The sequence below is a fragment of the Myotis myotis genome, unplaced genomic scaffold, assembly GCF_014108235.1.
Source record: "Myotis myotis isolate mMyoMyo1 unplaced genomic scaffold, mMyoMyo1.p scaffold_m19_p_6, whole genome shotgun sequence".
NCBI lineage: Eukaryota > Metazoa > Chordata > Mammalia > Chiroptera > Vespertilionidae > Myotis > Myotis myotis.
Window position 1 is genome coordinate 64,350,475 of NW_023416368.1, and position 15,858 is coordinate 64,366,332.

The following is a 15,858-nucleotide window of genomic DNA, read 5'->3' on the forward strand; positions in this document are numbered from 1 at the left end:
TCTCAGGAAAGAAACATCAAGTCTTCAAAGAACATTTTTAGCTCCTATTCTGTGCTAAGGAGTGTCCTAACTTAGGATCCTAACTTAGACTACAAACTCAGGCATTTATTAAACACACCCCCACAACCAACTTATGAAAACAAAGAATATTTTTAAATGACAAATTCCCTCAACTTTTTCCAATAACATTTCTAGCCATTAACTTCTGACAGCAAACTGTTTAACTGACCCCACCACACATTAAGAGCAGTTTATATATATAAAGCTTGAATGCTATCCTAAAAAGCCCAAACTAAACACAACTGCTCTAAGGCGGAACACAGTACATACTTAAAGTTTAGTATTACAGCTAATCTTGTATAACATTCAAGATGAAAACATTTTTCTTAAAGACATAAGTTTATGATATAAATATGAATTCAACAAATTACAGAAAACTATTTAATGGCTATTTTTTATAAATATTTTATATACAAATGTATATTTATTTATAAAAAGTGATGATTCATCTTTGGGGAGTGATAACAAATTGAAACCTGAAAGTCCTAGAAAAATGGCAAAGTATTACTACAAGTAGAAATATGAGAACACACAAATGGAACATTTTAAAAATGAAATAAAATTTCTAGAATTTTAAAAACAGAGTAAATCAAAATCAAATGAATTTAGAAAATGTAATCCTACATTATATTTTAAATCAATATTTCAATCAATAGTTACCATTTAAAAATAATTTTATTTAAAGATTAGATTCAGTGTTTCATTTACACTTATAATGGTCACCCACTGGTATTTTTATCTCTATTTTCAAGTAAGAGACTGCAGTTCAGAAAATAACCATATAGTACTTAACAAATGAACCAAGAAGTTGAATATATCTATATGACTCCATAATTACAGCTACAGCAATGTAGCTCTATAGTCCAGTAAGACTTCCAAAGAGGCCTCCTGAGAATCACTGCATAAACGTATTACAATCATCTATTTTCTATGCAAAGTAAGTTGGACAACTACTATCAGCTCATATCACTCATTAACCTTGATCTCTCTCTTTCTTGCCCTTCTGTAATATACAGGCTTAAAAGAAAAACACTCAAATTCCCAGACTCCTTGGTAACTACAAGTATCGGTGTGATACAGTTCTGACCGATAACAAGTACCTAACCTAAGAGGGCTTCTTTCTGGTAAGTACCACACTGTTGTCTGTGTCTATGAGCTTTTTATTTTGGGGTTTTTTGTTTTTTGTTTTTTGTTTTTTGACTTAATGCCTTGTTTGAGAAAAGTAAGTCCTTAGTTAAGCCTGTTATGCGTGCAGTTTTGGGTAACGTGCAGACTAATGTGATCCTAATACAATGTATGCTATGAATCAAGCCTATTGACTTGAATTGTGTTATTTATCACTTTGGTGAATTAGTTATAAGATACACTAATGATGAAAAATTATCTAAGGGGACAAGTAACAGCAGAGAGCAAATAAATAGCAACTATTAATAGTAATAATAGCAATAGCAATATTAATAACATAACAAATAATGTATATATTTATACTAAATAAAAGGTAACAGTAATAATAACAAATATTTTTTAAACACTCCATGTCAGAGACTGTTAAAGAACTTTAAGATACATGAATCTATGTAACCTTCAAACCATAGGATATTGGTAATATTACCATACCCACCCCCATGGTAAAATTTTCATCAATCCTTGACAGAAACAGAATAATATGGTAGAACAGCTAAATTTATTGAGATCATGACCTTTCTATTTTTATGACATTAAAATGTCATGAAGTGATGATAATGAAGAACAAGTTTACGTTCATTTTAACATACTTAGTTGGCAAAATAAGTCGGTGACAAATCAATAGCTGAGCCCGGTGTTTATGAAATTTTAACAGTCCATGGAATCCAGGTTACCTACTCAGGACCAAAAAGCAGTTTGTTTGACACCAAAGTCCAGGGTCATAAACACTAAGTTACATGAAGGAAATACACTAAATAAACTCAAAAGAACTATTCCGTGAATACCATTAAAGATATAAATGTGTAACTACAAAGGAAAACAGCCAACCCAGGATATATAAAGTGGGAACAAGGGCATGTAACGTAATTTTAGCATGCTGCCTCCCACAGAGCTTCTCTGCCTGGTGTAGACTTTAACCATACCAGAGACGGGGGAATCAAGACAGGAATTCCCACCATTCCAACCTGAGTCTCAGATGATGATTAGGGTTTGGAGGTTCTCATTTGGGAATGAAGAACTGCACACACTGTGTCTAAAAGAAGTTTGTGGCATCTCAAACCCAAGGAGCGGAGCAGGCATGCAGATAACATTTGCTCATAAAGCCTGCTCCTCCATTTCTTCCAGCTCTATAAAAGTAGGGGATCAGCCCTGGCCCAGTGTGGCTCAGTTGGTTGGAATGTAGTCTCATATACCAAAAGGTCCTGGGTTTCATTCCCAGGTCATGGCACATACCTAAGTTGTGGGTTCGATTCCCAGTCGGGAGGCAACCAATCAATGGTTCTCTCTCTCCCTCCTCCTCCCTTTCTCTCTCCCTCTTTCTCTAAAATCAATAAACATATCCTTGATGAGCATATTTTAAAAAGTAGGGGGATCAGACATGAATAAAGATCGGAAACAAAACTGAAATGCAGGCAAATTCTTCACGTTTTACACCACTGCATTTCAATTTTTTTAAACTGTTGAGTTTTTAAAAATCATCTCTAGTTGTTTGGAAGTGTATGTTTGATCAAGCAGTTTCTTAATGGCTAAAAAATGTAACTCAGCCAAATATTTCTAACAATTGGACCAAGCTTTTTCTAATATATTTGAGTGTGCTTTTAGAAAACGAAGTTTGCAAGACTACATAATGTAAGGATTATGCACCGGAAGAAGTCAGAAACTTATTGCCTTGAAGGATTCAAATAGTTCCTTATATACAGAACTAGACAAATGTTAAACAGGTTTAGTCTACACCTAACCATTTTCACATTTCTTATTTTATAAGATTTTAGTTGCTTCAAAGTCTGGCCAGGTCTTTTCTTTTTCACTTGTTTCCTCAAACACGATTTATTACTGAAAGCATCAGACAGGAGGGGCACAAATTCTCTTAAAATAAAGAAAAGAAATGGTTTTATATCTTTATAATTGAAAACAGTAAATACCTCCCGGCTTATAGTTTATTTGTAGTTATCTCAAACATTCGGTCCCACATGCTTTAATCCATCTTCCAGCACCAATTTCAGTTATACCAAAACAGTACACAGGCCACAAAAACAGCATGCATTCCCCAGTGTTTACCAGGAGAAAAGGTGGGTGGCTAACTAGAGGGGGGCTGAGAGGTGGGGGAGGTGCTCCAGGTTTGCAATGTGAAGGTTTGTGGAAATATTTCTACCTTGAGCTGATTTTAAAAGAAATTACTTTTTTCACCCTTTTTGAATCCTAACAGAAAAAGACCTTAAAAGTCTAAATGAAAGCACTGAACACACTCCATTTAGATACAGGGTTATATCATCTATACCTATAACTGTGTCTCTGACTAGATTTTTTTATATATTTTATTGATTTTTTACAGAGAAGAAGGGAGAGGGATAGAGAGTTAGAAACATCGATGAGAGAGAAACATCGATCAGCTGCTTCCTGCACACCCCCCAACTGGGGATGTGCCCGCAACCAAGGTACATGCCCTTGACTGGACTCGAACCCGGGACCCTTCAGTCCGTAGGCCGACGCTCTATCCACTGAGCCAAAACAGTCAGCGCACTGACTAGACTTTTTAAATATCTTTGCCACTCCCTTCCCCCCTTCCATTCTCACATCTACCAAAAATAACAATTTAAACATTTTTTTAATTCACAGGAAAGAAAAAGGGGGGTTGGGAGGGACCTATAACCTTTTTGACTTCCTGGATTGACTTCCTTAAGCTGCTACCAAAATTTATTTTCCATTTTGCTTAATGTACATGAGATACATTATTTCCTACACATTTTTTCTTATACCAAATCTTGTAGTTTACTTAAATTTGAAATCATGAAATATTCAAAACTGGTTAAATATACTGTATCTTGTGAATTTCTACAAATTTCAGGTAGGATTAAAAATGAATAAATAGCCCTAACCGGTTTGGCTCAGCAGATAGAGCGTCGGCCTGCAGACTCAAGGGTCCCAGGTTCGATTCCAGTCAAGGGCATGTACCTTGGTTGCAGGCACATACCCAGTAGGGAGTGTGCAGGAGGCAGCTGATCGATGTTTCTCTTTCATTGATGTTTCTAACTCTCTATCCCTCTCCCTTCCTCTCTGTAAAAAAATCAATAAAATATATATTTTTAAAAAAGATGAATAAATAGTTAAATTACTGTTTTAGCCCTCTTGTCTATTTATTGGTGTGGTGTGGTGTGTGTGTGTGTGTGTGTGTGTGTGTGAGAGAGAGAGAGAGAAATTTCACCACTTGTCCTAATAACTTTTTTCTGGTCTCCAGCATCCCACATCTCATTTGGTTATCACGTTTCCTTAGTCTCTTCCAACCTGTGACAGTTCTTTAGTATTTCCTTTCATACCCTGGACACTTTTGAGTACTAGGCAGTTACTTTATATAACATCCTTAAATTTGAGTTTGTCTAATGTTTTCCAACACTTAGATTGAAATTTTTTTTAATAAGAATCCAACCACAGATGTGCCCTTCTCAGTGAATCATGATATTGATATGTCTTATTATTGGTGATGTAACCATGATCACCTGGTTAATTTGGTGTCTGCCAGTTTTCTTCACTATAAAAGTATTTACTTCCTTTTATAATTAATTAATCTTGTGGCAAAGATACTTTGAGATTATCCAAGTATTTCTGGTATTTGATAGCATGTTTTTCATCATACTTTCACCCACTAATTTTGGCATCCATCGATGACTCTAGCTTGTAACAATTATGCTATGATGCTTGCCTACTGGTAATTTTCAATTTCCATCATTCCTTCCACACTTTTAAAAATTGATTTTAGAGAGAAAGGAAGGGAGAGGGAGAGAAATATTCATGTGAGAAACATGGATCAGTTGCAGGATGCACACTCCCCAACTGGGGATCGAACAAATCTGAAACCTAGGCATGTGCCCTGACTGGAACTCGAACCCCAAACCCTTCGGTGCACAGGACAATGCTCCAACCAACTGAGCCACCCCAGGCAGGGCTCCTTCTGCATTTTTTCTTGGAATTCTACTATAACAAGGAACTTCTCCCCCAATTATCTATTTATTGCCTTATTTACTTATATTAGTACTAATGGCTCAGTGCATGAAATTCGTGCATGGGGGGAGGGGTCCCCTCAGCTCAGCCTGCACCCTCTCCAATCAGGGACCCCTTGGAGGATGTCCGACTGCTGGCAGTCAGACATCCCTCTCACAATCTGGGACCACTGGCTCCTAACCGCTCACCTGCCTGCCTGCCTTATCACCCCTAACTGCCCCTGCCTGCCTGATCGCCCCTAACTGCCCTCCCCTGCCGGCCTGATCTTGCCCCTAACTGCCCTCCCCTGCCAGCCTGATCTCGCCCCCAACTGCCCTCCCCTGCCGGCCTGATCTCGCCCCCAACTGTCCTACCCTGCCAGCTTGGTCACCCCAACTGCCCTGCCCTGCCAGCCTGATCTTGCCCCCAACTGCCCTCCCCTGCCGGCCTGATCTCACCTCCAACTGCCCTCCCCTGCTGGCCTGATCGCCCCTAACTGCCTCTGCCTTGGCCCTCACCACCATGGCTTTGTCTGGAAGGAAGTCAGACGTCCAGAAGATGGCCAGTCGACCTGGTCTAATTAGCATATTACCCTTTTATTAGTATAGATAAGCTCAAGAAATATTTTTTCCTTAGAGATTATAATCCATTATTTACCTTGTTGCTCAACTTGTCCTCAATTTGGCCACTGGAACACCTTTGTACATACATCTATTAGATTTCCTTCTGACTTGTGAAAAATGTCACTTCAGTAGGGGAAGGTCAAGTAATTTCTCTGAATGAGGAATCACTGATGGCTAAGACTAATCTTATCACTTCCATTATGGAAAAAAAATGTACATATTGAAATATCCCAAACATATTGTACTATTAATATACCTCTTGCTTAGCCAAGACTTCATGAACTTTGGTCTGTATACATTATTACAGAATTTTCTCACCATTGTCACTATTTAAATCTATCTCATCTTCACACACACACCCCTAACCCACAATCCCCACATATTATTGGTATTTCAGGAACATAAATCCAAACTACTCAGTGACAAAAGCAGAAATTCATTTTAGCCAAAAGGTAATGAGACTTATGCTGAGTGAAAAAAGCCAATCCTTAAAGGTCAAAAACTGTAGGATTCCATTTACATAACATTCCTGAAATGATCAAATTATAGCAGTGAAGAACACATTATTAACCTTTGCCAGAGGCAGGGTGGGGAGTAACTGTGGCTATAAAAGGGCAAGAGACATTCTGGTGGTGATGGAACTGTTGTGTATCTTGACTATCAATGTTAATATCCTGGTTGTGACATTGTATTATATAGTTTTGCAAGATATTAGTAATATCTGCATTCTTTTTTAACACTGCATGTGAATCTACAATCATCTCAACCTAAAAAGTTTATTTTTTAAAGTGGGTAATGAGTTTTAACTCTGCAGTGAATACTCAGAAGTCAGATAAACAGCACAGTGCCCCAACCCCTAGATCCACTGATTGCTAGTTTAGCTTCTAGGAAAGTTACAATCAGGCCTCAGCAGAAAAACATCTAACAGCTAATTCTTCTTTAGGGTCTTTTCCTTTCTCAGTTTTTATGTTAGGTAGGAACAAATACTACCAGCTAGAATAGAGAGCAAAAAGGTGCCAAGGGCCAGAGATTATGGTATTTCAATTCATTTAGCTCATATTAAATTTCTGAGAAATTCTAAACCTCCACAATCTCTGATTTTCAACTTGCACAAGCAATGAGAAATTACCGCAAGAGGGAGGAGGGTTTTGGTTCCAATGGCAAAACCAAGTTTCCCCTTCAAGTCACTGACATCAATCACACATCTTATGATTAATGAATGTGAAAACACAGAAATAATCGAGCCAAGAGAATTTAAAATGCAAAAGCTAAACTTTCTGCTCCACCAAAACTACCCCACCCACCACAGCCACACTAAAGATAAATCATTTCACTGACTGAAGAAGAAAAGGAAGTACCTGAATTCAGCAGGAAACACATACTTCATACGGTTCAGTAAGAAGTGGCTAATTAGCATGTGAGAATAAAGGTGTTTTTTATTTTTCCTGAAAAGTCAAAATCCTAAACCAAAATAATGTGGCAATCAGCTTATCATTCCCCCCAACAGAGGCTGACATTTTAACTATATGTATTCAAAAGCTCTAATAAAGCTACAATTATATGTACTACAAACTGCTTCTCCTTCCTAATTTAATATTAATCTATCTAAATAAAGAACAGTGTAGGGGAAGAATAAGGACCTGTTCTCAGACTCACTACAATCATTACATCCCAAGTCAATTGCAAATTGTTATTGTAAACTAGAGTCCTGGTGCACGAAATTCATGCAAGTGGGGTCCCTCAGCCCAGCCTACACCCTCTCCAATCTGGGACCTCTCGGGAGATGTCTGACTGCTGGTTTAGGCCCGATCCCGCTCAAAATCCAGGACTGCTGACTCCTAACCACTCACCTGATCACCCCTAACCACTCTACCCTACCAGCCTGCTCTACCCTGATGGCCTGATCGCCCCTAACCACCTCTGCCTTGGCCCCCCACCACCATGGTTTTATCCGGAAGGACGTCTGGAAGGATGTGAAGACATCCGGTCTAATTAGCATATTACCCTTTTATTAAGATAGATGAATTCACTTTTTGCCTGCTTAAATTCAGACACTTCTTGACTCTTCCCAGGCAGAATGCTTCCGATTCACGTTATCCTTACAGGTTAAGAAAAGGTCATGTATTTAGCATAATGATATGATAAATCAGATATTTCATATTAGATTCCAAACTGAACACATAGAAGATACCAAAGTTTAAGAAAAAAATAGTGTAACTTAAAAAAAACAAAACACACACACACAAGAAAATTATATTCAACAACCTGGGGTTTTCCCCCAACGAACTAGGAAATGTCCATCACTGTCATTGGCCACGACTGGAATGTCCTGGCACAATGTGAGCGTAGTTGGGTGCAATGAGCAGCTGGCATAAACGTGCACACATTCCGCCAGCCTGTCCAGCAGTCTACCGCATATTTCTGGTCCGTCTCCACTGCGTAACTCAGGCGCCCAACCATCGCAAGCCTGAAAAACAGCCACACATTTCCTCGGCTCTTCTCACTCTCCTCCAAACCACAAGCTTCTACACTCCAGTGGAGTCACTCCCCATCCCCTACTCACTCCTTGGCTCCAAGCACATTGATCAAAGGTCTGCATATCTTTTCTTACAATCATGTGTGCTACTTTTATGACAGTGTGTCAGTCTGGACTCTTCTTCGTGTCTCCTAGTTCACTAGTAGGTGAGTTCCTACTCACTCAAGACTCAGTACACCTACTCACGTAGGAAGACCACAGCCTCTCCCGTGTTGGCAGAGGACAGCTGTTACAGCACTAATGAATCACATCCTACTTACAGGATACAACAGACGGGTGAATTACTTGAGGGACATAGGTCTCATTTCATCTTTTGAATTCCCGAGGCTTGGAAAATAATAGGTATTTCCATTAAAATGTGCCGCAATATGGAAGAACTATCATTAGACATTGCACTGACTAGTAAATAGTACATGTACTTTCTTTGACTTCATTCACTAAACAACCTCAGAAAGCTATTGTCCCCATTTTACAGATGAGGAAACTGCTATGAAAAATGGGGTGAGAAGGAATAGCCCATAAAATGCAGGTATCAAGAAACTATCACCAGTGTCTACATTTTCATATCTCTCTAGACCCAAGTTACTTCAGGTAATTACAATTCCTTAAAAAGTAAGTTTTCAAATAACTCAAGAAGCACTGTCTTTCTGTGGTTTTAAACGTTCTTTATTTCAGAGTTAATTTTTATTTGAAACGTTCTTTATTTCAGAGTTAATTTGTATTTGCGGCATATGCCACGATTACTTTATGTCACATTACTTTACTTGATTTGAATTTTAAATATCACCAAAGGCAGATCTTCTTGTAATCATGTAACTCACCCACCCAAATCCACCCAGATAAAGTTTTTCTTCAAGCCAACAGTAAATTTTAAAAAAAAAGAAAGATGCCGAAACCGGTTTGGCTCAGTGGATAGAGCGTCGGCCTGCGGACTGAAAGGTCCCAGGTTCGATTCCGGTCAGGGGCATGTACCTGGGTTGCGGGCATATCCCCAGTGGGAGATGTGCAGGAGGCAGCTGATCGATGTTTCTCTCTCATCGATGTTTCTAACTATCTCTCTCCCTTCCTCTCTGTAAAAAATCAATAAAATATATTTAAAATAAAATAAAATAAACGTTTAAAAAAAAAGAAAGAAAAGACCCAGTGCATTTTTTTATTAAGCAAAGAAAATCTGACTTCAGAAACTGAGCTTTGAAGTGACAGTGAGTCCTACCTTTCTTATTAAATGGCAATGATAGGAGGTGATAGCTGTGTTTCTTTTGGGTTTTTCTTAATGTCCTTCCTTTTTAAAATTTTGGTTGACTGATTTGAGAGAGAGAAACACAGATCAATTGCCTCCTGCACACACCCCTACTGGGACTGAACCTGAAATCTGGGAATGTGCCCTGCCCTGGACTAGAACCTGCCACCTTTTGGTGGGATGTTCCAACCAACCGAGCCATACCCGCCAGGGCTCCTTTCTTGCTTTTTAAATGTTTTGTGAAAGCCCAAAGTCTGGGAAGGACTGTGTTAATCCAGTCTCTATATACAGCACTGCAGTTGGAGAGATTCACGTTGAACCTCAGCCAAGATATGCAAAGCTAATTATGGAACTGTTAATTACTAAATGCTTAAAAGGTTATTTGAAGGAGACTAATATAGAAGGAAAAAAGCCAGTAATATTTTTACCATAAATTTAGGTCCTCACTTGTTCAGTCATATGCCAATACAATTTGAAATTAGTATTTCAGTTATAAATATGTAGTTTTTTAACCTACAAATCCAAATATCATCGTTATGTAAACTAAATACTTGTGACCAAACAGGCATAATTTGGGGAGACATGCTTTTTGAATATTGCTCACAGATCATTTAGTTGTGTTTATGAACAAAACTGCTTAAGAAGCAAATATATATTACTAGAACCCCAAAATGAGCAAAAATATAATGAAAGTGTAAGCTCTCAAATGAAAATATGAGACTGCTCACAAACAATGATAAAAAGAAACTCAAATAGAAAATGTAAGTATAACAGACACAATTTTCCCACTAGATTTGAAAGTTAAATATTTACTATAAAAACTCTTTTGTGCAGATTCTCATAATTTAAAGTTCTCTGGGCTACAGGTATTTTTCAGCCTTGTCATACGACTTAAGGTGTATTCTACTGAATGACTTTGCAAGGAAGTAAGTCTTTCTTGTACCGTTAGAAACTCTCAGCTCACAAATTCATGCGTTAGCCATTAAATCAAAAGGTACAATAGCCAAAACAAAAAATGTTTTTCAATAGGTAAGGACAAAGTAAAATTGTTAACTAGAAGGGGATAAGGTGAAGCCATTTTACACTCACCAATTTTAAGAGTAACTTTTACAGCTAGCTAAAAGCACAATAAATTAGGTCTTTAAAGTAGAGGAAACAATTTCACAATAGATGTTTCACCTGAAAAACTGAAAACATTATGTGTTTAAACACTCTACAGAAGCAATTTCAAGGGGTCTGAACTCAACAACTTAATAAAACGGTTTAGAAAAATCATTTTGTTTGAAGCCTTGAGGGATAAAGCTGTTTGTAATTTATTTGCGTCTTTTACTTCACTAAATTGCTTTGGTGATCACGCTTCCCATTGAAGTGATTAAAGACATAAACCCAAATAGTTTAATAAAGCAATTACTTAAGAGTCCTGTTTTTCAACAGAGGTGCACTGAAAAGTATCAGTAGAACATTTATAGTGTTCATTATGTACAAGAAGGTTTGTTATTCAGAACACAGCGCCCCATTGACAAGAACTTAGCTAGGTTTCCAGACACACAATATGGGACGCACTTGGATTAAAGACGACTTTTTTCCTCCTCTCAGAATATCAGGTGAAAAAGTGACAAAGGTCAGGTGGCAATTTTTCTATTTCTCCTTACCATTCCTCCTCTCTAATGACATGCCTAAATAAAATGCGTTCCTATTTTCCAGGTGGGCCTGAAAAGCTCCCTCGCTGTCAAAGCCCGGTGTTTCCACTGGGGTTCTCACCACGCCCAGATTCTCTCCTAGCTAACTACTTAGGTTACACTAGCAACATCACCATGACTTCTAGGCAATTGATTGACCTAAATACAGAACTATGTAGTAAGTCTTCACCAAGTTTTGGAGAGAAACTGGATTGCTGGGGTTTAAAAAAAAAGAAAAGAAAAAGGGAAGAAAGAAACCGAATTTAACAAAAATTATTTCTATATGTTCCTGTATTCTTTTCTTTCAAAGCCCCTTCCTTTTGCCTGTAATGAGAATCATACAAACGCCTTTACCGAGTCTATCCTGAGAAACAGAAGGAAGTATGACAGCAAAACTGTCCTAGTTCATATCCTTCTGTTCATGATATCAAGCCTATTTAACGTGTGCTTTTCTTACATTACAAAATTCTAACTCGCAAGCATCCATGAAAAAGACAGCACAGAAGAACTCCCAGCCCCTGCATTAACAAGGCACTCCGTAGAAAAAGCACCTTCAACCAAAACTTTTTTACCTGAGTCCATGTCAAACATTCATTTTTTTTGACAAGCCAGGTGAAGTTGGAAAACATTCACATGCAAAACTACTTTCTCTTTAAAACAATAATAGATAAGTGTGACGGTCTGTAATAACCCAATGAACATCAACGTTAATAGGGCTGATACTTAAGAATGCAAAACGGCCTGAGCTGGTTTGGCTTAGTGGATAGAGGGTGGGTTCCATTCCAGTCAAGGGCACATGCAGGGGTTGCAGACTTGATCCCCAGTAGGGGGCGTGCAGGAGGCAGCCAATCAATGATTCTCATCATTGATGTTTCTCTCTCTCTCCCCCTCACCCTTCCTCTCTGAAATCAATAAAAATGTATTTAAAAAAGAATGCACAAAACGTTTGGTAGCTTTCCCTCTGTTTACTTTTGCCCTTAAAGGTTGGGTGGGGGCAATGCGCGGCTTCCCGACTGTCAATGAAGCTTTCATCCGGTGGTGTCAGTAGTCACTGGCCCACTTCTGACTCAGCCCAAGTACTATGCCGGGTCCGTTTTTATTCTACACAACTGGCACGGGAACAGGAAAGTTTAACAGTTCATTGACTTGGCACAGTCCACACGCTGTCACAGTGCAGGTTTTGTCTCTTACAGTCTTGTTTGGTAAAATACACCCCTCCCCCCAAGTAGGTTTCCAATCATTGCTATTCTAATTAATCGACAAAAGGCATCATCACTTCCCCCATCTCTAATTTCCATTAAAGGCCTCTGACATCATTTTCTGACCTGTCTTGCCTAGGTTCTAATATTCCCAGCATGTGTGCTTTCACTTGGCACTTCAAAATGCAATTCTTTCATTGAAATGTGCTTTTCCACCACACTAACTGGGAACGGGCATTCTCAGCTGCAGGAGACTGATGCGGTGGTCAATTTTAAAACTAATGGTGGATAAGGGAAGGCACACGACACATTTGGTAAATACGCGCAATCTATGATTCCCCCAGATGTGATGGCTCCGTCAAGAAAAACGAAAACATCAAAAACGGTACCAGGTGCCATTCTTGGGCCTTGTCCAAAGGCAGCCAATGGAAGATTCTGTTTTACTCCGTTCTCCCCCACATTAAGTAACAATAATCAACGTCAGAGAAGAGCATTTGGATTTGAACAGATGGCATCCAACACTTAACAAGCGCAGCAACTCTTCCAAGAATTAGATCCTACATGTCTGATGGTCCCACGGATCAGAAGGGCTTATTTGTCTAATAGGGTTGGCAACGAGATACCCTCTAGTCACTATCCCAACGCTTAGGAATATGCGTCATTCTCTAGTCAGCAACTAAAAGCAAAAAAAAAATAACTAAAAAATCAAACCACCACATTTTTATAAAATTTCCCCCTCGCCAGTCCAACTTGAAACGACCAAATCCAATGCCAGCGGCAATTCCTCCAGTTCAAGGAAAAGGAAAATAAGCCTGAAGGTAAACGAATGTATAAAGGTTAACAAACTTATCTAATTTTGACAAGGTTGTGCAACACCAAAGGAATCCGCACGGTGCCCTTCCCGGGGGTGGGTTTGACATGCCTGCCCTGCAAGAATGTCTGCATTTTAAACCAAAAGCACGAACTTAGCTATCCAACTTTTTCCCCCTGTCATAGGAAAGCTGCATCCCTTTTTCAAAAGAGCAAAATAATAAATACACAAGCACCTCAATGTTTTACGTTTAGAAGAAGGCCAACACGGATCGTCTCTCGCAGACCCATACAAGTTTCCTGCAAACACCTCCAAACTCTGAAGGTAGAAGGGGCCCCATGCATGAGAAGGGGCCCGCGGCCAGAGTGGCAGGAGGCGCCAACCCAGGGGAGGTGAGCACCTCCCCTCCCCAAGGCCCCCCAAGATTCACGGAGCCGGGCGTGCGGCTGGGGAGAGGAGAAGCTCATTTAGACAATTCCCTCCGCTGGGCAAACATAGGGGGAAGGTCAGGAATGGGGAGGGCAACGCAAAGGAGACTATCCAGGAGGCGGAAAAGTAAACCCAGGATGACCAGGGAACAAGACTGGGAGAGGGATGTCACTGGAAGTTGGAGGTCCTATCAGGAGAAGTGGGATGCGCGGGGCGAACCGTGTCAGGAAGAGGGGGGCGGGAGGGGGACCGGGGAGGGCGCAGCCGAGGAGGCGCAAATGCGGCCAAGTCCCGACGGGTCTCACCTGGGAGGTCCTCTCCGCGGGGTTCTTCATCACCGCTTGGCGGAAGCTGTTATCCACGTAGGAAGCCATCTCTGCCCGCGGGCCGGGCCGGGGCCGCTCCGCACCCGTGTCGGCCTCCTCCCGGCCCAGCGCAGCCGCTGCCTCCGCCCTGCGCGCTCCGCCCGCCCGCCCGCCCGCGGCTAATGAGCCAAACCGCGGCGGCGGCGGCGGCGGCGAGGCCCGCCGGGGGGCGGCTCGGCGGGGCCCGGGGGCCCGGAGCGCGGGACGGGCGCGCAGGAGACCTGGCGGGAGAGCGAGGCCGCGCGAGGGACGCCGGCGGCGCGCAGCTCCGGAGGGTCGCCGCGGCTGGATCGGCGGCCGGGAACTCCCCTTCCTCCTATTCCTCGCCGCTGGGCCGGGCAAGGCTTCCTGGCGCGCCCGGCTCCCTCCGGGCCCTGGCTGGACACGCCTCCCCGGCTCCACTCGGGGGACAGTGGCGGCTCCTCCTGGCCCCGGCGAGCCGGAGTTATTTTTAGGGAGGTGCGGGCGACGGTGAGGAGGGGTAGGGCTGCGTGCAGGCGGGGCCTCTTCTCCCCGCCCGCGCCGAGGGTCGCCCCCTCCTCTCAGGGGCTCGCGCCGCCGCCCGGGGGTCTCCGGAAGCGCTCGGATCGCCCGCGCCCCCCAGTCCTCGGGCAGCGGGGCGCCGCGGGGAAGGCTGGCTCAGGTCCGGGCGCCGCGCAGCCCGATCGCCTCGGCCGCTGTCCCAGCCGCTCCGGATCGTCTAGTGGGCTCGGCCGTCCCTCCCGATTGCTGCTGCATCCCCTCGGGCCGCCGCGCCGCCGCCGCCGCCTCCGTAGCTCCGGCCGCCGCCGTGGGCTCCGCCGCCGCCGCCTCCCCCCATCCGCGCGCCCGGAGCGGAGCTTCCCAGGCGCCGGCGCCGCCGCGGCCAGAGCGCCCGGCCCGGGCTGCAGCCCTCCGGCCCAGTCGCTCTCAGCAACTTTGTTCCAGGTCCGGGCGGGGCTGGCGAGGGGGTGGGGGCCGCGGGCGGCCCAGGTCCGACTCCCGGCGGCGGGCGTCCGTGGGCCGAGAGCCGCGAGCCGCGCACAGCCCCCGCGGGAGAGTGTTTGGGCAGCGGCGACTCCCCTCCTCTTCCTCCGCCTCTTCCTCCTCCTGCGTCTTCTCCGGCCGCCCGAGCCGATCCTCAGGGAGGAAGCGGCCTCCCGGGCTTGTTGCTTTGTGCTGCAACCATGGTGAGGAGTGAGTGACAGCGCGGAGGCGAGTCGGCGGGCGCTGCATCATCGCGGGGCGGGGCGGCCCGTGGCGCCGGGTCCCGCCCCCTCGCGGTCTCGGCGCCCGCCCGCCGGCCGCGCCCTCGCCTGGGAGCCTCACCTTCGGTTGGGGCCAGGTGAGCCCCACGCGGGGGGCGCCCGCGGGACGCCGCGCCCAAGGAGGAGCGGGTCACAGCCCCGCACAGCCTGGCCCCGAGGAGGTGGCGCGGGTCCCGGTGTCCTGGCACCGCACTGGGCAATCGTTTTGAACCCGGGGGTTGGCGCCTAGCCGCTCCCGAGACCATAAATCCTCTAAGGATTTATTTTGTTGATTTGTCACTTGCTGCAGGGAAAGCGTTCGTGCTGGCACCATCAGACACTTGAATGACCACGAAATTAAGGAGCTGGAAACGTGCCAGTGTCAACACTAGACCCAACACCACCCCAGGTTTAAAGGTGTTCGTGAGACCTGGAAGGTTTTGAGACATAACCGGAGACGTTGACCAATCAGGCTTTGCCTCGGACAGAGCAGACGTCCTTCTCCACAGTTTCCAGCGGGACTCCCTTGG

At 43.4% G+C, this 15,858-nt stretch overlaps 1 protein-coding gene across 12 annotated transcripts in view; it reads right to left on the reverse strand.

Annotated features, from left to right (window-relative positions):
- The window catches only part of RAPGEF2 (Rap guanine nucleotide exchange factor 2), a 237,367-nt gene extending 223,108 nt beyond the window's left edge, over nucleotides 1–14,259 (reverse strand). For all 12 annotated transcript variants that reach the window (XM_036314807.1, XM_036314803.1, XM_036314808.1 and 9 more), the window contains exon 1: nucleotides 14,043–14,259. In XM_036314807.1, coding sequence (XP_036170700.1) covers nucleotides 14,043–14,111 — 69 coding nt within the window. In that variant the 5' untranslated portion in view covers nucleotides 14,112–14,259. The remainder of the gene's footprint in view (nucleotides 1–14,042) is intronic.
- Between the last annotated feature and the right edge of the window lie 1,599 nt (nucleotides 14,260–15,858).